The following is a 23,738-nucleotide window of genomic DNA, read 5'->3' as shown; positions in this document are numbered from 1 at the left end:
CAGCATGCTGCCTGGCCTGCCTCTGACCAAACGAGGCTGTGGGTTGTCAGTCTGAAAGTCTTTGTGATAAATAACTATTCTGCTGGCAGGCAAGCCCATGGTATAACTCTTTTCATAATCTGATCAAGCTTCACCTTAAAACCAGTTTGATTCCTCGCACCCACTCCTCCAGAAACCTCCCTTTCCTCCTTACTGATTGCTAAATTGAATTTATTTGTGGTCACTTCATACCCATGTGTTCTCGTGCCAGCATTGTCTTTTGGTGAAGCACTTCTCCTGCCTCACTGCTGTTCTCAGCTTTGATGTACTTTGGGAGGCGCTTATATCCCTGTTATGTTACTCTGTTGTAAATAAAGCAAAGGTTTGCCCTTTTTGTAGAAATTTCCCTGTAAGACAGCTGTGGCAGCCTACATGTACTGTGCCTGTTGTGTTCTGGGGGGGGGGGGGACACTTTCGGGGGCGGCAATGTGCAGAGACCCAGCACCCCTTCGTTGGCCCTTGCATTTCACAGGTGTGCCTTTAGTTAGTTGTGCGCAAAGCAAAACGAAAAAAAAAATAAGGAAAAAAAAAAGAAAAAGCGCATTTCCCTATTCAAAAATAGTTATTATTTATAATTAACAATAATAATGAACTCCAGGGCCGCCCGGGAGCGGTGCATTTGAGGATTTCCAGCTCCGCGCCCCGCTCCGGGCGCGCCCCGCCCCTGCCCCCGTCCCTGCCGTGCTGAGCCCAGCCGAGCCAAGCCGCGCTGAGCCAAACCGAGCCGAGCCGTGCCGAGCCGTGCCGGGGGAGGAGCAGCAGCAGACGGAAGTGCAAACAAGAGCGGGGGGACGGAGCCGCCGCCCGGCAGACGCCGCGGGTGTCCTCGCCGCTCCGCGCCCTGCACCGGGTGGTGAGCGAGAGGCGAAGGGGCGAGGAAGAGGAGGAGGAGGAGCGGAGAGCCGGCAGGTTGGGCGGTGGGTTTGAAACTCTTCGGGACTTCTTGTAGCTTGATTTCACCCTGGGCTGTAACGTTACCGTGGTCCCGAGCGGGGCTGGGGGGGCGCCCCGTGTCTATGCGGATGCGGGGTGCTGCTGGGTCGCCTGCCCCAGGGGCGGGCTGCCTGGCTCGGCTCGGCTTGGCACGGCTCGGCACAGGGCTCAGGAGCTGCCGGGGACCGCCTCGGAGAGGCAGACGGGGCTCAGGCAGCAGGGCTGGGGGCTTGGGGTCCGTGCCGGCTGCCCCCGCGGCTCCGCGTTTTGAAGTTCCCCCGCTGCCAGGGCCCGAGCCAGCGGGAGTTTGATAAAACAAGCGCAAGTTGCACAATTTCGCCCTTGGCTGGTCGGTTGTGCAAGGCGGGGTTGGTGGGTTGCAGCGCTTTCTCGTAGGTGCTGCCCTGGTGCGCTGTGAGAAGTGCGTGGCATTAAATTTGGGGGGTCTCCCCCCTCTGCCGCTCCTTCCTGCTCAGTTCGTAAGGCTGGAGGTGGGGGCACGGCAGCATCGAGGGGGTGAGAAAGTAAAGGTGAGGGATGCTGAGAGCCGTGCCCAGCATTTCAGCCGGCAGTCTCTTCCTTCCCAACTCTATTCGCTTTGAACAGAGAGGAAAAAAACTGTATCCTTTCCTAATGTAACTTAGTCTCTTGCTAACGCTGTTACTGTAACTAGCTGTTATACTTGGAAGGCTTGTGCAGTTTTTTTCCCCCAGTTTGGGCGGATAGGTAAAGCCTTCTGCCTGTGGCATGTGTGCCGCTCGCTAGATGTGGCTGTGGTTCGTGGTGACCTGTCACTGGGGTGGACCTCATTCAGAGGGAACGAAAGGCATTCCTACTTTCCTACGGAAAGAAATCTGTGACTAACTAAAATCCACTTTTCAGGAGGAGTTAGAGGAGTTGTAGTTCTTGCTTCAGTGCTGAGGGAGAGACCCAGCTCACACTCGGCGGAGGCTTTCTCTTTCCTTCCTCCTCTCCAGCTGCAGGAAGGGTCAGGGTGTGTGCTCCCCTCTCCGTACGCCAGTGCCTGCTGAGGCGTTTCGGGGTGGGCTGAGACAGCGCATGGGGCCAGAGCTGCCCAGGTAGCTCAGCTTCTGCTTCCTCAGAGCTATCTCCTTGTCCCACCTCAGGCCAGCAGCTGTGCTTGGCTTATTTGAACGGCTGTCAGCATGAGCGTGGCTGCAAGCTCTGCTGTCAGATTTAGAAATAATGATTTAGAGCAGCAGGTCTCTGTGGTTCTGTGAGGTGAACCCAGAAGCATGTGCTACCGACGCCTCTTGGGGAGTGACTTTAAATGTCCTTCCATGCATCTACATGGCTGCGGTGGCACCTCGGGCAGCCCACGAGGCCGGGCTGCCTTTTCAAAATCTCTTGCCTCAAAAATGAAAAAATAAAATCTCCCACCTGTGTATGAAGAGGTCACACACGGCTTGGTGGCTTTGCAGCCTGCTTTCTCCAGTTTGACTGGGGTGCCACCTTAAATGTCAATGCACAAGTCTGGAATCCGGCTGTGCCACGGTGTAGGCTTACACCCGCGCACGCTGGTGTGTACTTTGCCTCGCTTCAACCATACAAAAATAGACGGGATCCACTACCTAAGATGTCATCGTAATGTTACTTATCTGAGGTGAAACTGAAGCCCTTATCTCTGACTCTGAGCAGCAATTAAGTGCAGAGGTTGCCTTTTAAAGGTAATTTGTTGCCCACATTTGTGCGGAGGGGAGGAAGGTACTTGGGCTTTGCTTTGTTTTTCTTTTATTTTTTTCTTCCCCAGCATTAAGATGCAGCTGTGAGTATGTTAACTTTGCTAAATCTGAGACTTGTTAATATGTGTTTCATCTGTAGCATTGTTATACCAATATAAAGTTACACTATAAAAACAAAGTCAGGGTTTTTTTTTCTTCTGATTAACCTCAAAGTTGTGACATTTTGACATCATTTTAAAGCTGTCAGACCATAATGTGTTTAGAAGCAAGTTCTGAGCTGATGACATTTCAGCATGTGGTACTTATTTTGTTAGAAATGAATGTGTCGGTGCTGGGAGTTTCTTCTGTACTCGGATTTAAGGGATATTATCAATTCATGCTCCTCCCAACATTGAGGTTTGCCCCCCCACAATATTCTGTTAGTAAGAAGTACTTGACAAATGTCTATGTGCCTCTCTTGAGATCCAAATACTTCAGCACCAAAGATCTGAAGTCTTAAGCCCATGTTAACAGCTCCATATGTTTCTTCCTAAGCTATTGAGGACAACAGAGCGTGAGGAATAAAAGCATAAGTAACAACAGACCTGGTGTGGATTTTTGGCTGTTCTCATTGTATGGAAATAAGGATGTTAAAATGGTAGACAGTGCCTTTTATTTTTATCTTCTTTAAATTAAAAGCATAATCCTCTTCCACAGGCATCGATTCTTTGGCTTGGATCCTTGAACACTGAACATCATGAGCAACTACACCGTGTCTCTTGTCGGCCCGGCTCCTTGGGGTTTCAGGCTCCAAGGTGGCAAGGATTTCAACATGCCCCTGTCCATCTCTCGGGTGAGTGCATTTACCTCTCTGCTTGCATGCACGTGTCTGTTGTGCTGTGGTCTGCCTGCAGCATTCAGACTGCAGAGCCATGAATTACGGGTGCTGGGCTCAGCTTGCCCCATGGCACAGAGGGCTGTTTGTCGGGGGGGAACAAAGCTGGTAAAATACAACTTCTGCATAGTTTGAAGGCTCCAAGGAAACTACATTTTCATCAGAGATGGTTGTTTTATCTGCGTTCTAATTTGTGCAATGAAACAAACAGAAAGCACCATTGAATTCCCTTCCCTGCGCACCCTTAGAGAACAGCAATGGGAGGCTGGCAGGAAACGGGCTGTTTTCTGCGTGGGGCTGAGCCTGTGCAGTTCACATGGGAGGCAGCAGAGAAAAAATGCTCATGCTTCCATTGTTTATTCAGCCCTTAACAGTTAGAGAATCTTCTGGTGTCTGTTCTCGCAAATCCCACTATTTGCAATAAAAAGGCACTTAAGTGACAGGACTTATGAATAGCGGCTCATCAGCGTGCGCCTGGGTGAACATCCCACTTTCTCATGATTTTTTTTTATAGAGTATGTGCTCTTAACTGATATTCACAGGAACGTTTATAGAGTACATGCTCTTAACTGCTATTCAAAGGATTTAAGGAACTAAGTCAAAACAAATGTGATCTTTGTACCCAGGTGCTGTCTAACTGGTTTCCTACTTTTAAAACTGTTTTCAGTGAAGAATTTTCTTTCTACGTGGGCTGAGTTTCAAAACCTTCCTCAGACAACTGAAACACTTCATGTGCATCATATAGGAACAGAATTTGCGTAATAAAATTGATGGGAGCATTGGTAATTTGTGGGTGAACAAAACTGGCTCCTTGTGGCTCTTGACCCTAGCACCTTTAAATTGTGATTTGTGCTGTGGAAGTGTTTATGTATAAATGACAACTTCTCTGTCAGCAGCTCGCCTCCCCCTCCTGCATATTCGTGCAGTTTAGTGACAAAGATGAATTATTTTTTACACCTGTTGGGACTGCAGAATTGATACTGCCCTGGGAGAGGGACCAGGTTTCTATTTGGGTTTATGCATCATGGCAATATTTTTAGCTAATCTCAACTAGCGATTCAAAGCCTGCCAGTTCATTTAGACATGGCTAATCTTAGTTACCTGTGGATTATGCTGGTGAAATTAAAATATGGTTTGACTCTGAGAAAATATTTATTAATTAGCCTAGATGAGTATTTTATCACATTAATTGAATGTGCTGTGTGCTGACTGTAGGGAGCAGTGTGAAGGAATCAGCCTAAATAGCTATGTATAAAAGCCCAAGTTATGGAATTCCCTACTGACAAGCGTCCATGCCCCCATGAGCAGAGCATAAGGAAATGTGGGGACCAGGGTGGCTTTAGGGCTCTGACAGTACATGGGGAAGGGAAGCACAATATTTCATTCACATGGTGTACCTCAGCTCTGCTCCACGGCTGAGCCATCTCTTTTTATTTGGAGTTAAGATTGTGCAGATATTGGACTGCCTGGTGCTTTTTTAGTTTTTAAACCTTTGGATCAAAAAAGTACTTAGTTCTGGTAAGCCAATCTGGCTTTGGCCCGATAGCTGGAAGAATTCAGTGCTGTGTTCCTGGTATGCTGGAACAGCCTGTACCATTCACCCCCCCACACCCTTTCTTTTCCTGATGAAGCATAAATGCCTTCCTGCATCTGAAGACTGCTAATTAAATTATTTTAGCAAAACAGTAATGAGACAGCAGAATTATGTTCTTTGGCAAGGAGGACCTCTTCCCCTCCCCTTCAGTTTGTGCTCTGGATGCTGAGGATGATTCTGGCTGCTTTGCTGAGGGCTAATTTCCTGCTTTAGTTTAGTTTCAGCTCCTTGAAATTAAGTTCAAATAAAGTACAGTTTACAAAGCACAGAAAATGCACTGTTTTCTAATGCTGTTTATCTGAAAAGCTCATCTCTTATTACTAATAATTTGAACAAATTAAGATCTCATATGTTTCCTGGAGAAAGTTTTCAGTAAGCTATTAGGCAGTGCATGGAATGTCATTTCAATGGGAGTATTTGTTGTTGCCTCTGTGTGGTAAAGTCAGTCTGTTTTGTGTTCTCCAGTTCAAATTTTTAGCGTCAGTTAGTGTTACGGTATAATAGGCTAACATTAATGCAGGGGTAGCAATAACACTTTAACACAACATGTTATAGACTCATTGCAACGTCATAAGCAATAGCATGGCTTTATTGCCTCAGAATTGCTACAAATACAGCTGCACACATCTCATGGTATATAATGTACGCAATGTTGGGAATATCCTTATAGGTAGTGGAAGAAATCAATGCATGCAATATCTGTGGTTACATATACTCTTATAAGGCTGGACTTCAGCTGGGTGGCTCCTTGGGAAGGGACTTGTTGAGCCCTATTGAGTGCCATTACATGGGTCAGAAATCCAAAGGCAGGAAGGTGTGCTGGGAGAGGTTGGGGTGGGATTGTGGTCAGGGTGTGGAGCAGGGGTATGGCTCTTGCAAAAAGAGTCCTCAGTGGGGAGGAAGCTGCTATGAGAATAAAACAATTTGTTCTTTACCCTTCCACCAGGAACGAAAGGCAGGCTGAGGTGGTAGATCTCCATCTTTTATTAACAATAAACCGTTGAAGTGGCTCAAGTCACCACATGCAGCTGTACTGGGGGGCTTCCAGGTTCTGTAGTGGTACTCACATAATGAGAGATTGCAAACTGTGGCTAGTTAACCCCCTGGTGAAGAAAGCAGAAATTACTGCAGCTGACGTATGCAAGCTTACATTACTGAGTTGCTATCCTCAGTTGTTCCTGTGGCATTTTATATTAATTGAGGGAACAAGGAGAACAATTGTTTCTTTAAGACCCATGTTGTAATGCAAAACTGAAAGATGGAAGCCTAGAGCAAATAAGAACAAATTATTGTTAAAGAGTACTCTGAAGTTAACAATGTTCTAGTGGATGTAAAGTAGTTATTGTAGGAAATAATTAATTCTATGGTAGAAAAAGCTTAATATCTGTCCATCACTGTGTAATATATGCAGTCGTGAAATGACACATACCATCATGCAACTTACCTTTGTATGAATTAATTGATCACTTCTGAATCAACACAGAATACTAAAAAGGCAGCTAATTATTCAGCACCTCCATCTCAAGCTTCAGTTACCAGTCTCTGGTAGGTTTCTGGGACTGGAGGAAGTGTCCCAACACTTGGGTGTTAGCTCCGCCATGAGACTTACATCATAGACCCTCCTTATTTCTCAACTTTTTCCATATAAAATTTGTTTATTCCCAAGTTGGAGGATGTTCTGCTAAATACCAGCTGGACCAAAAAAGTTGATCCAGACCAAAATATTTGAAATGGGGTTATTTTATTTTTTAGTCATGATTACCAGTAATGAGGGATCTGCTGTTGCTGATATCTATGCAGATCTGTGGTCTTGGATAAATCTTAGTGATGCTTGTGATATGTCCAGTTGGACATACTCATTTCTTTTAGACTTTGCATTAATTTTATGTTTACTTTGGAGACGGTTAGTTCTAAATGGTTAATTAACATAACAAGAATAAACTCAGTAAGCATGAATGTAGGATTAGAATTGCCAAAATTTCTGTCTTCTGCAGAATGAATTGAATTGTGCTTGGTATTGACTGTTTAGTCATTATGTTGAGATGACCTGAGAGGTATTAGTATTTAGGTATTTGTTCTAAACGTATGCTTGAGTCCCTATTTTGATATGCTACAAACATTTCAAGTCTTGTGGTGAAGTCTGTAAACGTTGTTTATCTCAGTTTTATGGCAGTATTTACCACCAAGAAACAAGGAAATACTGAAGTGAAATTACAGTAACGTAGTCTGTGTGGTATACGCCCTCCTAACTAAAGCAAATGTATCTGACAATTGTGTGTACTTGAGTTACTTTTTTTGTTCAGTCTTGGTGGTAGCTTTAGCCACCTTCCTTCAGATGTTTCTTGATTTACCTCTCTCATTTTATAAGAATTTGGTGAAATATGGTGGTCTTGAAATGTTTTACCTGACTGACAGCTCTGTTTTTCTACCTGCAACTTTCTTCAGCGTACTTTCATCGCCTTCCCCGCCCTTTATCTTCTTCCTTCTTCGCTGGTCATTTTGCTGCTTCTGAAACTCTCATAGAAATAGCTTCTTGATTATGCAGTTTTTCATTTTTTTCATGTTCCAAGTATGTTTTTCTGTGCATTGTTGCAAGGTCATGGCTGACGAAAGACTCATGATAATGAATTTGTCAGCAGGCAGCACACCCAGGGAGCGGGTAGAAAAGCAGCCCACCTTGGGATAAAGCAGGGAATGAACGTGCAGCATGTCAGCTGCTCAGTATATGTCCCATGCGAGCATGGTGTAACTCTTCATGAAGGTGATCATTGATGTCTTCTTTTCACTCCCATTTTTCCATCCTTCCCGCCCAGGTACCAGCAAGTTGTCTGCGTGGATCAAGCACGTATATGACATCTGCACACTTTTTGTTTATGTAGAAATTTGGTCTTTGGTCTTTCTCATGTTTGGAAGCGAGCTGTTCAAAGACATTTACATCTTTGATAATAACATTAATGAGAATAAAGTAAAATGATGTTTTGAATGGACCCACAGCATGTGAGCTTTGATTGATTAGAGTTTGGCTGGGCCTCCTTCCTTTTGATTTGCATGATTTTTTTATTAAGCCATATGTGTCATTCCTAGTAAAATCAAGTTTTGTGTCTGTATAAAGTAAATTATTACAGTGGGGGACTTGGGAAATGGTCTTTCAAGCAGGCATGTGAAATAGGAGAGAAACACTAGAACAACTGCTGGCCTGGCCAGTGATAATTGTGTCGGTAACTTTATGCTCCATCCTGGAAACTACAGCGAGCTACTAACTAAGCCCTAACTGGCAGCTGCTGGCATTGCTGCACTGGTGTGAGATGCTACTGAGTGGTGATGGTTTCCACAAAATACAACTTCAGATGTTTTCCATTACCGTAACTTGCATTGCTCTGGTTTTCTGGTAGACTTACTTTACACAATACGCCTTTTAAAATACACATTTTCTTATACACGTCCAGTGAAATGAGAGCTGCAGAGTAAGAGTGTTGTGCCCTCCCTGGAAAGCATGTCAAGCTGGGAGGTAGGGTAAGAGATGCGGGTAAAAAATGGTCAGTTTGCTTCTCTTAAAATTCACAAAGGGTATTAGATCATGAAAGATAATTTTTATGAATTGTAGAGAAGCTCACGGAGTAGGAGTGGAGTACAAAGGGCTTCTTTTTAAATGTAAGAAGCCATCATAGCTATCTAGAAGGTAAATACCCAGGCAGACAATGCTTTTATCTGAAGTTTTTGGACTTTGCTAGGGCATTTTTATTAGTGGGCATAAAGCAATGGGTAGTAAGACTTTTTTTTTTTAATTTCTTTTGGGGTAATTTTATTGCAGCTGAGGAAATATTTCAAAAGAAAATACTGCCATATGACAGATTAGAAGTGTTTCAGAAATTGAGTTTGACATTTCCCAGATGAGATTAAGAAGATTGATGTTACAAACTTTATCTTGTTTCAGGTCTCTGTCTTGTCTCTCTTTTTTTCTTTTATGGTTTAAAGTTTTTTCTTAGCAACAATGAAAGCTGGATTATAACGATCCTTTTGAAAATGGAAATAATAATGTGATTTCAAGAACTGGGACTTTAAAGAAAAGTGTCAATATTCTGAAGTGTTTAGCAAAATTTTTAAGTATGATACTAGAGTAGGAACTGCTAAAACCAAGAACTTGGTAGGAACTGAAAATATCTACTTATACAGGCACCCTTTGAGCTGCCAGAAAGATGAAGGTTAACTTCAGGGCTTTTTCTTCTTTTTATGCTCTGTGTAAAAGTTGTATTTAGTCTTCAGTTGACTTTTTTTTTTTTAAGTGAAGTTCCAGAGAATTATCCTGTTCAGTTTCTTCTGTTCTTAGAAATGAGCTTTGGATTCACCTACGTGTGGGCTGTGTTTCTCAGCAGGAGTGCTTCCTGGCACCAGCTGGGGGGGGACCTGCAGAGGTCACAGCAGTTACCACTGGTCCTGCTCCTAGGGCAAAAAATTCTGTGTTTTACAGGAAATTATAGAATGGATGGGACTAGCTGACCAATAAAGTGTTATTCTTTTCTGTTTAATTCTGTTCATGAGATGTGGTTTACTGAAAAAATACTGAGAATGACAAATGAGCTACCAGGGCCAGTCTTCATCCTCTCTGCACTGAGTCCCAAAAGGAGCAGAGTTGTGTGGTTTTGTTTTGTTTTTCTTTGGGAACGAAGTGGAATATGGACAATAATAAAGCTCCCCGATACACAAATGGTTTAAAATGAGTGACTTTTCTGAAGGTCCTAGGTGCACAGAGTAGTGTTTCAGGGTTTGCAGAGCTGCCTGCAAGCAGCATCTTCCTTCAGAGAGCTCCTCAGTTTAACTTAAAGGTGGGAAGAGAGATCATTTTCTACAGCCATAATTTACCAGTTGCCTCCTTTTCCGCTGCTATTTAACCTGCTTGTTTTGAAAATTGGAAAAAGGGCTGTGTTTTCCCAGACCATTTGTTTTCCTTCTCTTGCTATGCATTTTAAAACAAGACAGAGCATCCCTGAAAGGGGGGTCAAAGCAGAAGGGAGGCTGTGGGGGAGAAGAGGCAGAAGGAAAGCGTCTGCATGTCATCTGTTCATGGTCTTATTTGCCAGAAAACCTCCTCAGATCTAATAGGAAGTAAATTTATTCAAAATAGTTCCTTTGCTGATGTCATTCCCCTGAAAATTGAAGCTGGCTGTTGTTGGTTCTTCACATACACTCCAATACATGTTTGTGGCTAAGGGATATCTGACATGTCAACATTTTCTTTTTATATTAAAGGATGCTGGTAAATTTTTTCCCTTGTAAGTGACAGTTTAGCTTGTATTCCTCATACTGTAACTACATATTTTATGATGGGAAAACTACAGATTTTTTTTGCAGTGTCTGCTTCTCAAAGACAGATGCAGTAAAAAATTAAACTCTGATTAGAATGTCAGAGCAGATGCAAAATAGGCAGGCTTTCCAGAGCCCCAAAAGGTAGAACCACTTATTGAATAGTAACTGAAAATAAATAAATTAGACTTGTTTTCTTGTGAATATCTGACCCTGGAGGCCTGACAACTTCTGTCTACTTCCCCACCGCTTGGAGCTGCTATTTTTAGTGTAACTGTTTTTCTCATTATTCATTGGCCGATGGCTATCAGAAGGCATTGTGAGAAGAGACATGGTGGTGAAAGATTTGTTTGTTTGGTTTTTGGTATGGAGCCAGGAGATAACATTGTTGGCTTTTTGCGTTTGTTTTGACTTTTTAAGAATAGATTTCATATGTTATCAATGTAAGGGAAAGTGCGAGAGAAAACTGTCTCTCCTGTGCCTGAAGCAGTGGAAATACAGGGAGGTCAATATTCCTCCTGCCAGTGGTCCAGAAGGGAGGGGAAAAATGGGGCTGAAATTTGTTTGAATTAATATGAGGAATGGAAGTATAGGCCTCTGTTACAAACACAGAGGTACTGGGATAAAGAAACCATTCCTGAGGTTAGCGTTACCCAAGTTTGTGAATGACATAGGCCTTCAGGCTGATAAAAAGAGGGAAAATACAACTAAAATATCTGTTTAGGGTCCCTTATTGTAAGGGATGGAGAGGTACTCCAGACCCTTGATCATCTTTGTGGCCCTCCTCTGGACTCGCTCTAACAGGCCTACATCCTTCTTGTGCTGCGGGCCCCAGGCCTGGATGCAGCACTCCAAGTGAGGCCTCACAAGGGCAGAGCAGGGCAGGACAATCACCTCCCTCCACATGCTGGCCGCTCCTCTTTTAAGTCTGATTTAAATGGCTTGCTTAACACTGCACAAGGGATATTCCCACCTTCTTTTTCCATTTCTGTGCTCCATCAGTCACTCACCTTTCGATGTTGTCAGTTAATGGGATCGGGTCCACCCTGCAGTGGCGTTTTGTCTTCTGTCACTTACAAGCACCAGTGCAGTCCCACCATATAGTCTCTCGTGTACAGAGAATAGCATATTATAAACTGAAGACCATAATGTATACCCTCAAAACAGTTGAATAAGTGCTGCACCAGTGGAATACATTTAGTAGTTTTGGTGTAAAGTATGGCCAGTAGACGTGAAGTATGTAGATTTCTGCTGTTGATCCTTTATTTTAATTTCATAGGGAGAATGACAGTGTTTTGTAATCAAGAAAAGAGTGAAATTAATGATTCTGTGACACCTGGATGACTGTTCTGCATACTTTTATTCCCTGCCAAACTTCATGATGCATCAAGTGTTGAGCTTCCACTCAAAATAAAAAGGTGCTATACGGTCCTTAAGAGATTGGGTTTTGTTTTAAAGCAGGCAAGAAATTTCTTGGTTGAATAAACCATATTGTTTTTTAAAAATATAGAATATTATTATAACTTATTCAGAGTTAGATTATTGCCCTAGAAACACCTGCTTAAACAGTTCAGCAAAAGTAAAAGCAAGACTAAAATAGTATCTCATAGCTGAATGTATTAGAATGGAGCTCTAGCAATTGCTGTCAGCTCTGTGTGTGACGGAGTTCTGAAGTAAAATGTAATGCCTTGTGTGAAGTTCCATAGGCTAAAAAGCTGATCTTGTCAGGTCTTTAGTTAGTCCTGTTGGAAAGGTCAAATGATTTGCGTGTTAACTGGATGTGAAAGAAGTTTGGCTTACCCTGCTCTGTATTAAACATGGTGTCTGGTTCTTTCTCTAGCAAGTGGTTGAGCGATGTCCAGTACTTACAATAGGAAGACACCAGAGATTTATTTAGTGTTAATTGTTTCATGGTTCTCTTGAAGGCTTATGAATATTGACTGAGGTGCAAAACCTAGGTTAATGGTGAGTGTATCAGTTTCAGGAGGGTAAAATTCCCTGTCAAGCTTCTGTGTTTATGAACTAATGGGATCAGATGCAGATACCCTTACACCTAAAACGTATTGAATTTGCAGAGCAAATGATCAGAATGCCTATATTAAGTGTGGTGTTGTATTGGTAGCAATAGCATTTGGGATTTTTAAAAAAGAATTCCGTAAACAAACAAAAAAAAACTAACTTAGCATGAAGAATGCAGACATAAATACAGATATATTTTTGGTGATTAAAAACGATTATCTCGCCTCACTGGAAGTTCCATCTGTGAAACACCTTTGTTCTGAACCTTTACGAAGAAAAAGCAGCTTTGCTGTGTTGGGTAATCCCTCTTCCAGACAGCATGGCATAATGGCTTAATCTACAGGTGAAATCTGTAGTACGCCTGCAAATGCTTTTTCTTTCTAATGTACATCTTATGCACGACAAGTCAGGCATAGTTCAGAGTCCAATGCAGCTAGCTTTTCTTTCATGTGGAGGCCAAAATATTTTGTGGTTTGTTTGTTTATTTTGAGGGGGAAGGAGGGGAGGCAGTTCTAGGCTTAGCTTGGCACTGTAAAAGACATGAAGAAGTAGGCTACTGTAACTGCTGGGAAGGTTTGTTTCTACCAATTTGTTGATGTATCTAAACAATTCCTTCTGCAGTGTTCTATATTTTTACTTAATGCATTTTTTTTTAAAGACCAATGGAGAAGCTCTGTAAGCCAGAGAGATCGTGGCAGTTGGGTTCAGCTTACATTTATTAGAGGAAAGGAGGAATTTAAGGCTTGTAAACCTTTAAACATCAAAGGCATCTCGGCAGAGTAGATAATATTGCTTCCTTTTGGCTATCTGCAGCTCCTCATCAAATCTCAGTGTTTTGCCTCCATGCCGCAGAAGAGTGCTCTCTACATAGTGCTTAAGGTGGCTTGCTAGCAATTTTTCTGGAATGAAAAGGCCTCTCCAGAAATACGTATTTTGGCAAGCAGAGGATATTCAACCCTCAAGGGACAGCGTACAAGTCCTTTCTGAGGGACTTGTCTGGATTAATGGCTCATAATGTAGATAGTGATCAGGGGACACAATCAACTTTGCAAAGGAAGCAGTAGTGGTTGGGGAGCAGTCAACATTGCATCCTATCTGGCAACCTGAGTTCCTATCCTTTTTAATTTTTTTTCAGATGCTGTATAAATTGCCTTTACACACAGATATGAAGAGGGAGGAGGAACATAACAAAACTGGAAAAAAAACATTGGCAGCTCACTTATGAGCTCATGTAATACCTAACACTTTCCCTACACGAGAACTGGCCTCCCACCCTTCTGCTGGTGGTATTCGCTGGCTACAGAGGGTTGTCAGGGAAAATCTGTGCCTATATCTCCATGGGAAGGTTCAAAACCAACTCCATGGACCAAGCTCACCTCCATCAGTGCCCTAAGCGGGAACAGTAGGTGGGACTGGTGCAGCGGAGTCTTGGTTAGCCTAGCAGGCTCAAGGCAGGTGTCTGGGACAATACTGTCTGGAAGTGCTGAAGCCAGACTTGCTACGACATGTCTGTCGGTGTACTAAGCTGTGAAAACTGCCACCAAATGCTTATTAAATTACAACTTTTGTCAGCTATGGATGCAGTCTATTCTCTACTTTCCAGCTGTTGCATTTTGGCAGCTGGCTGTAAGCAAAAGTCATTGTAGCAGAGATTTATATGAATCTACTTTGAGAGCATATTCAATTTGTAAATGAAATTATTTTGTTGTTGTGCAGATTGTGTGTAATTTTGTTAATGCCGAGTGTTTCTGCGGCACCAAGGCTTGGGTCCTTGAGTACCAGTGTAATTTTAGGCATGCAGGCTGTGTCTGCAAGGTGACTTCTGCTGAAGGCTCAGCTGATGCTGGTGTGCGTTGCTGCTCAACGCCCTGCTGTGCTGGCTCTTCAGGCTGCTCTCACCAGGAGGAAACATTGAGTTGCTTGGAGGAGAGAATGGACCTTTCCCAGCCAACTTTCTGCTTTCTTTCAAATCTACATTAGCTGACGTGCATTAGCCGTGAAAGAACTGGCTAGCCGAGATGTTTGTATGATATCCTGAGCGCTAATTACAAACAGACCTTTAACAATCCAGTCAATCCCCATCACTGAAACTATAGTGCTAAAGCAAGGGGTGGAGGAGTTTTCACGTACATGGTATATTACCTTTTGCTCTGGAAGCCTAGTAGAGATGCTCTAGCACCTTTATCTTTCCTGTATGCAATTATTGCTTTTTAAAGTGACAGATCAGTACCTAAGAGCTGGTCCTTTTTGGGTAATTTTGTAAAGCTGCCTCCTCTGAATTATTTACTAAAATAACTGAGCTTACGAACAAAATATAGATGAATGGCTTTTTTGGCTGAAAGAATAAATTTTGTATATATGTCTGGAAATGCAATCCACTTGCAGTGTGAAAACCTAGTGATATTTTCCTTGGGATGTGCACTTAAATCTTGGAGACTTGCTGTATTGTTGCAGACACAAGTATCACTGACCTTCTCACGTTGGAGGGAATATGATACTCTCTGGTCGGTCGAGTAGCTTCTCTGTGAGGGTATTTTTTCTATCGACACATCTACGCTTCAGAATGTAGCAACTGCTGATTATTGAAACTTCAAATGACATTGATTTGTTTTGATATATGCAACCTGATGAAAACTGTTGCTGCTGCAGTTGACAGCCCAGCTCAGCTTATAACTCTGTCCTGGATGGTGTGGGAATAAATAACTGGAAATTGCTCACAGGAAACTCTGATTACAGCAGTCAAAGTAATGATTTGGGGCAAATCAGTCTGCACTGGCAATTTGCTTTTCAATCACTTGCCATCAGGGAAGGCTAATGTGCTGTTTTTCTCTGCTTGCAAATGTAAGGCACACTCTTGGCAGGGTGACGGAGACAGAAGGGTGTACACAAATGATTTGGGATGCTGTGCTCCTCGATGTCAACTGGTTGCTGACCTCATGGGCAGGATGGTGTGCTGTGAGCGCTTCTGGTAACTCCCAACACCACCTCTGTCACTCGCTTGCTGTGTGCTGAACTCTGTACCTCACTTTTTATTGCATACCCTAATTTACGCCTGTTCAGATAGCTCAGTGATTACCTCACTGCTGCTCTCTGGCTTCTGTCAAGTTCTGCAGTAAGGACCATGTGCCCCCAAAGGGCTGTTGCAATCCTCAGAATGCCAAATGAGGTTTTGGAGTTCTCCTGTCCTTCAGACTACCTATTACAAACACACCTTTATCCCACAGCAGGGACCTGTTCCCTTGCTAGAAGCTCCTGGGTAACTTGGGGGGGGCTAAATAAAAGGGAGAGCTGAGCCTTTACAAGAGGTAATCTTTCATGGAGTAAAGTATCTGGAAAAAGGGGATAAAGACAAGCTTTGTGCAATGTGTAACTGCTGCATTTCAGGGAACTGTAGACTTGAGAAGGGTGGCATGCAAATAATCTAGATTTAAGTGCACTGACATTTATGTAATATTAGCATCAATTCTGGGAAATGCAATGCATAACAATGGGTATTAGGAGTTAAGAACTACTTTACTTTGGCATTTAAAACTGCTAACTTCTCAAACTCATTCAAACGTGCTTTTCTAGTGGCCTGTTTTTTTTTTTTTTTTTGATTTTCTGCCAAATAGGTTTGGGTCTTCCAATTTGTCACTTGCTTTTCTTTTAGAGTAAAGGGAAAGGAAGTTGTGCAAGAACCTAACCTATATTGCCTTCAGATTTTTTTTCTCTTTACCTTTCTTAGCCTAGGGGCACCTGTCTTACTGCTGAAATAAGTTTACCAGGTGTTTTTGCTCTAAATTTGTTTTATAAGAGAAATTCCACTCAGAAGCCCATGTTATTTGTAGCATTCAGCAGCATTTAAAGATGATAAAATCATATGATGAGATGGGAACTATGGGATTAATAGGAGCTAGGTGTTCATTTATACAGATATACTAAGAAAAAAAAACATTAAAAACTGAATATCTACACAGGATATTTGTCAGAAAGCTTTAAAGGACAACTGATAAAAGCTTTAGACCATCCATACCAATGCTATAGGTATTTTTAGGGATTACCTGTTTAAAATTCTTGCCTCTGTTTTGAGTTTTATAAGTTCTACATTTTAAGATTGTATCCATCCTTTTCCAATTTTTCTCTCATCATGCCAATCCTTGATAGGCTATAATATGTCCTGGCCTCCCCTGGCTTTACTGTGCCCATCTCTGGGTTTCTGTTAACCAGAAAAGCAGGCAGGGTTGTGTTATTGGTACAGCTGTAGGAAACGCTTCAGCACAGAAACAAGCTGCTCTTTTAGGGAGCGACTAATGCAGTCTAGAAGTGAGGTGTTGGTTGAAATCACCCAGAAGATACCACTTGGGCTGTCCCCATTCCTTTCCATGCTGTAATGCAGCAGAGCCAAGTTTGTTTTGCTAACGCGGAGAGCTGTGCATGCAAACCGCGTGGTAAGGAGGAGGAAAGGTTGTGAGCATCTCAGCAGTAACTGAAAGTAGACATCATGGAGGACCACCGCAGCTGTCTTTGAGGTCTCTTGCTGTCACCCCGCATGCTTGATGCTCCAAATGCAGCCCTTTCAAGGGAGACAAGATTGCTCCAGGTCAAAATTGCAGAGAAACCCAGAGTTCCTTCCACTTAGTGGTGCCCTTCTTGGATGCCACAGCGATGGTGAATTTTTCACCATCATTGAGGGAGGTGAGCAAAGGGGGCTGTTAAACCCCAAGTTCTTTGCACTGACGTGCTTGCATCAAAATCTGGATGCAATTTAAATCATCTGAATAGTCCCACAGTGTTGTATTGAGCGTTCAAGAAAAGTAAGTTTAAAAAACCAAGGAAACCTCAGAGTGTATCTTGGCATCAAAATCATGAGATTAAAAAACACTCCTTATTTCTAGGGCCTGACTCATGGTTTCTGAATGCGTGAGGGTGGCAATGCTAGCTCCTATGGTCAAGTAGCATTATAAATATTTCAGGACTTCAGGGCACAGAGCTGTGCCAAATATTTTTTATTTTTTTCTCCTAACTCCTGAAACTACTGCAGTTCTCTTATAACCTGGACTGTATGTAATTAAACAGGCGGAATGTAAAATCTCCATTTCTGAAAATGGAGAATCAAATCTAAGTATTTAAATTAATTACATAGTGAATGAAGTGTTGCTGACTGTCTAAAAGCTGCTTTATCGGGACGTGGTACATGCAGTCCAGTGTATGTTAAAGTGAATTGCACAGCAGCTGGCTTGCTAGAGACATGCAGAAATAAACAGTCTGTGGCATGTGTAGTAGAATTTGACCCTGTTAGGAAAAGAAGTAGGGCAAAGTGTCTGCTCGGGAGCAGCGATTCCAGTCTGCAGAAGTGCATACAAAGCGAGTAAAAGGGGGAGAAGGGGGAATCACGTGGGGTCTGAACATTTGTTTTTGTCCACCAGCACTGAGCCTTGGGTGTCCTGAAGCTCATTCAGCCAAGTCGTAAATGATTTGCCCTTTGGGGGAAGCGTGTTTCTATTAGCTGTCCCAAGGCGTTGCACGCAGCTGTAAGCCCTGAGCATTGAAGGCTGGAGGTGGTGAGATGCTGGTGTGTCACGCGCGGGGTCACCTCTGGCAGCACGGGGAGGAGTGGGCAACCTCATAAACTTCTCCAGTGCCATTTGCCAGGAATCCTGAACCGGGTTTCTCTGTGCTTTCAAACAAGAACTTGAGCTGCGAATTTGCTTTCTCTGATCACCAGATACGTGTGTGTAAACCAGCCAAGATGGAAATGCAGGTGGAAAGCAGTGGGTGGTGGGTCTCTTCTGTCCTGTCCGCAGTGTATGGGCTCAGCAAGGTTCTATACTGGGATGGAAAATAGAGGATGAATATGTACTTATTTCTATAATTTGTTCATCATGAGTGTGGTGGTGCGTGGATGAATCCCAGGTGCAAAGGTAGAAGAAGCCCTCAGTCCATCAGGAATTTCTGGGCATGCTTCACGTGTTTCATTTTTTTATTTTTTATTTTTTTTTCCTGACTGGGAGGGACAAATCTTCAGCTAGAGAAGGTGTTGCTCCAGAAAGTTTTTGTTTGTTTTGTTTGCTGTTGTTTTCACAAGTATGTGTCATACGTGGGAAATCCCTGGAATTAGGAATAGTGTGGCAGGCAAGATGCTGAGCAAATGTGGGGAGAAGTAGATACGCAGATAATAGCAACCAGAACTTCTTTTTAAGATGTCTGAGAAATACCTTGCTTGGTTATAAGTTTGTAATTCTTTAAAAGGCAATAGAACAAAGATGCTGGAAGAAGGTATGGAAAAGTCTGCATGATATTACATGAATATCTAAGTTTAGCTTCGGTGGCTGGGCCCAGACGTTGTAAACTGTATGGGACTAATATAGGTGAACTAGCAATTTCACTTTCTGCAGAGAGGAATGAATAATGTCTAGAGTCTGCACTTTATTTCTCTATATGTGACTGTTTAAAATGAGGTAACTAACAGCAGTGTAACAAGTAGCACACCACAGTTACTGCTCAGACACATTTTTGACTGGCTCATCTAACACGTTTATTCAAATTGAATTTCAGTGTAAGAACAGGTTCAATATTGTACAGTTTAAACTATCTTAGACATTTTTTTAACTAACTCATTGTGGAAAATTGGAATTAATACATTCCCCTCGAGTGCAACTCTAACCTTAATATCTTTTCCTTTCGTCATGTGGTTCACGTTCTGTATACAGGAATATGACAGCTGGCATGATGCCTCCTTTTTGAGTCGTGCAGTTGAACACTTCTGGCAGCTGGATACGTGTGGAAAGCTGTAAAGTGACAAATCTATTTCTCATACCTTTTGTAGCCTGTTTCTCATCAGATGGAAAAATGTTAATACCCACTGAACTTTCCTCCTTTGGCTCACCCAGACAGTAATTTACTATAGCATTTCCTGTACATTGTCTCTGTGTGTGGAGCTCATGCTTTCCATCCCTGCTGCCTCACAGAGCCTCCCCAAGGTGCTGCATCTCCCCAAGGTGCTTGGGGTGTTTTGCAGGACAGTACCAAGCAGCTACATGGGATGGTACTGTAGAAAACTTGCGCAATGGAACTTATCCATCATCCGAAACAAAAATCTAAAGTGAAACTTTACTTTCTGCTTTACTTTCTGTATTTATTGCAATGCTGCTGCTGATGTTTCCCGTATGTCTTTGCAAGCAAATTTGTTAGAACTTCTGGAGATTTCCTAGTCAAGATGCAGCCAGCCTACAAAGGGTTTTCCTCTCCTTTTAGAACTGTCACCCTTCTGTGATTTCATTGATGACTGCCTTGAAATAAAAAGGTTTAGACTATCCCAAATTTTCCACATGTTAAAATGTATTTTGGTGATAGCAAATGAATATTTTTAAAAGAGGTGAATATAACTCTTGTTTTCAAGAGAATGTCATTCACCTCTATTAATGTGTTTTGGCTTCAGAAACCTGCAGACAAATGAAGAATATGGCATAGAGTTGATTTGGCAGATGAGTGAGTATTTTATATTTCTTCAGGCTACATGAAGTATTTTGCGTTGTTTATGGGCAAATACCTGATTTTAGCCAACTCTGCCGTAGTGCTTTAGAGTCTAAGCAGATGCTGAATTTTTGAGCCCTCAGAAGCCCAGGTATTGGGATCTATACATGTGATCTGGCAAGCTCTCCTCCCCAGTAAGTAATCACCTTACGATAGTTTTACGATGATACAGCTTTACCTTCTCTTTTTCTTCTCCACTTGGGCACTTAAATACTAACTGTGCACACAAATTCTTCAGCAGTTAGAGCTTTTCCAGTGCTGGTACACAGCCTTGCTGTAGAGCAGAGGGGTTTTTGGGGGGATGGAGCAGTGAGAAGCGTTGAAAGTAGCTCCGAGGTCTCACCTTTGGCACAGAGATGGATGCTGTGGTGATGAAGGTGCCTGGAGGAAAAGCACGCAAACCTTGTTTTCTGACAGCAGATGGAGAGTCCTCTCTAAAAGTTTTCCTTGGCTAACCCACTTTAACAGTTTATTTATTAAAAACATGCAGTGTTAAGCCCAGAACTCCAAATTTTTGGGATTTCAGTCAGTAACTGTTTCTCTACTAAGGATGCCTTTTTTGCTAAACTCTAGCTTTCCAAGCAAGAAAAAGGTTATCTTTTTCTTTAAAACAAAGCTTGAAAAAAGGTGTTTTTAGCCTTGTAAGCATGCCTTGCCCTTCCATTTTACTACTGAAACTGTAATTTGTTCCTCATCTTGTCTGTTTTCCTCCAATTTTTTTAAGGCTTGGAGGTCTCCTCAGACCTCAAATATTTCACCTGGGGGGGAAAAATCTAAGATTAGCTGAGCCAGGATACAGGAAAAAAAAAAAAAAGGACCAAAATGTGAACAGCCACACCCTTGAGGGAGGACAAGGATAACACCAATAGGCAGTTCACTGAAAAATTTACTTAAAATATTTTCAAAGCTGGATTTTGAAATGGATTTTTGAAACTTTATTTAGGACACTATTTTCTTTTTGTCAAAAATATCTTGTTGAAATTCATCAGAAGTCAATATGTAAGTTATTGCAAGGATTAAAGAGACCCATGTTGACATAGGTAGGTTTTTGTTTACTAGGTTTTAATACAGACATGAAAAAATATGTATGCGTGTGCCTCTGCATGTTTTATTTCAGTGCTGCAGAAGGATGAGGAGAGATATTGCAACACTAGCTTTTTTGTTCAAAGCACAAGCTGACCTGCCGCCAGCAGAGGCTGGAAAGCTGTCATGTAAGGATCTGCTAAAGGAGAAATCAGCGGTGGTTTCCTTAGCACAGCTTTATATTGACACCTACCAGTAACAAAGATGGTAACAAATATCGACAGGGTTTCTCTTAAAGAATTTTTCAGCAAACTACTGTTACCAAAATATAGACTTTTTTTCTTTTTTGAGGTGAGCAGCTCAGTCTGGGGCACATTCTGTCTCGGAAAGCACCCACTGCAGCCCTTGGTCCAAGACCAGAAGCTTGTTTATAGGGAAAAAAAAAAAAAATACATGCACTGGCAACCCCCTGGGAATGGGGGGAGTGTGGCTGCCACATCCTGCAGGACAGCTCCATTCATGCAGTGGTTTCCTATGGCTTGACCCTTCTCCTATCTGGCAACAATGTCATAAATGGTGATTGAATTGTACTTGAATATACTCTGAAAACCAGCGTATTTGACAGTTGTTAAACTTTCTTTGTATTTTTTAAGCACCCTCCTCACAGTCTCTCACTGGGGTCTCAAAGGAGGAGTGATGAGTTTCATTGCCAAATTAAATGCCACTTAGCAAGAAAAGGTCCCCCTTTTATTCTCATTTTGATTGTTCTACTCTATTATTTTTATTTAAAAAAAAAATAATAATTATACCTTTTTTCCTCCTGCTGGCAAGATCATTGCAACACCTGAATAAAATACCAGCCCTTAAAGGGAACTAGCACACCACACTTCACTGGCAGCATTGTGCAGGATGCTGCTTTGTTTCATATAATTTGTTTTTGCTTAGTGTTTTTTTTTGTTGTTTGTTTGTTTTTAATATGAAATCACACAGTTTATTTACCACGTGAAGCAGCAGTGGTTTGAAATGCCTCGGTCTTGGTATTTCACTTTTTCATGTCACCCCTGACTCAGGTAGCGCTCTTGGCAGTGCCACTGCCGTGGGTCAGCCTGTCCCTTGCCCCCGGTCGTGTCCTCCTGCCCTGCCCGGCCTGGCTTCGTGCACTGCATGTGATGGGCACACTTGCTGAGAGCCGTGTTGGCACTCCCTGCCCTCCGCCTGCTGTCCTCCTGCGTTTCCCTGTGCCCTTGGAGTGAGGGAGCCCTTCGTTTTGTGCTAGATACCTGCATGCCTTCTGCATTTCTGCTTTAAAATGGGGCTTCTGCTGGGAAGCTGTGAAGACCCAAGCTGTAAATTGGAAGAGACTGTGTAAACTGGGAGAGAGCTAACATGTTTTACTAAATGTTAAAACATTTATAGGGAAATCTGAGGTATGAAGGAATGTAGAGCACCATAAATAAACAGAGTTTGCAACTGAATTTCAATTGTCTGCTCTAAAATTTATCTGCATTCAATCTGAGACCCCTTCCAAGCATCTGCTGTGTTTTCCCCTTCCTTGGGATACCTCTGCACATTCAGGTTTGGCAGAAGCATTAACTAAAACCTGTCATTCTCAAAAACTGAGCACTGTGGCCCTCTGCCTGCGTTGCTTCACCAAAGAGCTGGAGACGAACCTAAAGGTTGGCTATCAAGCAGCCTTGTAACATAATACAACAGCAATGTATTAACGTGACGTACCAGCTTGATGTGCCGGGGTTTTAAATAGCTTGCATTCATCTCCCCAGAGTACCAGAGGAAAGTTTAGACCCTTGCTGAGCAGCCCATACCAAAGTTGGAGCTTGTCGTTCAACACGTAGCTCCTGGGGGCATGTGTGTCCCTCCTGGAGGCTCTCCCTGCCCCTAGCTCTAGCTTGCTGCTGCTTTTTCCTTTTCAAAACTGAGGTACAGTGACAACTCTGGAGGCAAGCTCATTTCCTATTCTGTGTCTTCCCCCAGATAAATGACTACTCATCCTTGTTGCTTTCTACCCCAGGTATCACTGGACTAGGCTAGAGTGAGTTTATTTTTATTTGTAGATGCTTAATAGGAGTAAAACAGCATTTGACTGACATCAGGTGTTTAGGTCGCCATGCTAAAATGTCTCCAGTGGATGATGCTTAAAATCTAAAAACAGTATTTAAAAATACATAGTTGTGCAGAACCAAATCAGAAGACTTTTATGCCAGTAAATTTTGCATTCCATCAATCAAAAAGGAGATAAGGTAGATAAATAAAAATATTTTTCTTCAGGGGACGCTGTTATTTGGCTGTGAGACTAGCACTAATTTCTTCAGGCAGAATCCTAAGAAACTAAGGGTTTGCCTAGGATTGCTTTTGAATGATTTGCGTTCATGTGGCTCATGATGTTACCCAAAACTCTCTTCCAGTCTGGGGTGGCTTCCTCTGCAGCTGCAAGTGTCATTAGTCGGCCTTTATAGTTCAGAGAGTTCCTAAGCCCCTTCACTAATAATAACCCTAAGTAGGAGGGCACGGTCTGAAGTCAGTCTGTATGGCTGCAGCCCTGCCATGGCCCTGACCCCGTGTTCCCCCCCGGCCCATATGCCACTGCTCATCTGTTCGCATGCTCTGCTGACACTATTCTTCGTTTTAGCTGTCAGCTTTTCAATTAGTACCCTAAAAATTACGTTTCTGGGAGAATTACCTGTAACTGCAAGGCTTTTTATAATTACCATTGACACTTTAA

At 42.6% G+C, this 23,738-nt stretch overlaps 1 protein-coding gene across 10 annotated transcripts in view; it reads left to right on the top strand.

The window, feature by feature from the left end:
• The first annotated feature begins 749 nt into the window (after positions 1-749).
• Positions 750-23,738, top strand: part of PDLIM5 (PDZ and LIM domain 5) — a 132,561-nt gene continuing 109,572 nt past the window's right edge. For 5 of the 10 annotated variants that reach the window (XM_083834779.1, XM_083834775.1, XM_083834784.1 and 2 more), the window contains exons 1-2: positions 760-956; positions 3,372-3,507. In XM_083834779.1, coding sequence (XP_083690905.1) covers positions 3,412-3,507 — 96 coding nt within the window. In that variant the 5' untranslated portion in view covers positions 760-956; positions 3,372-3,411. Of the gene's footprint in view, positions 957-3,371; positions 3,508-23,738 lie in introns of all 10 variants that reach the window. The other 5 variants (XM_083834780.1, XM_083834776.1, XM_083834783.1 and 2 more) reach the window with 3 other exon arrangements.

The sequence above is a fragment of the Anser anser genome (assembly GCF_964211835.1).
Source record: "Anser anser genome assembly, chromosome: 4".
Classification (NCBI taxonomy): Eukaryota; Metazoa; Chordata; class Aves; order Anseriformes; family Anatidae; genus Anser; species Anser anser.
Note: the sequence above shows the minus strand (reverse complement) of the source record. Positions and strands in the feature narration are given on the sequence as shown.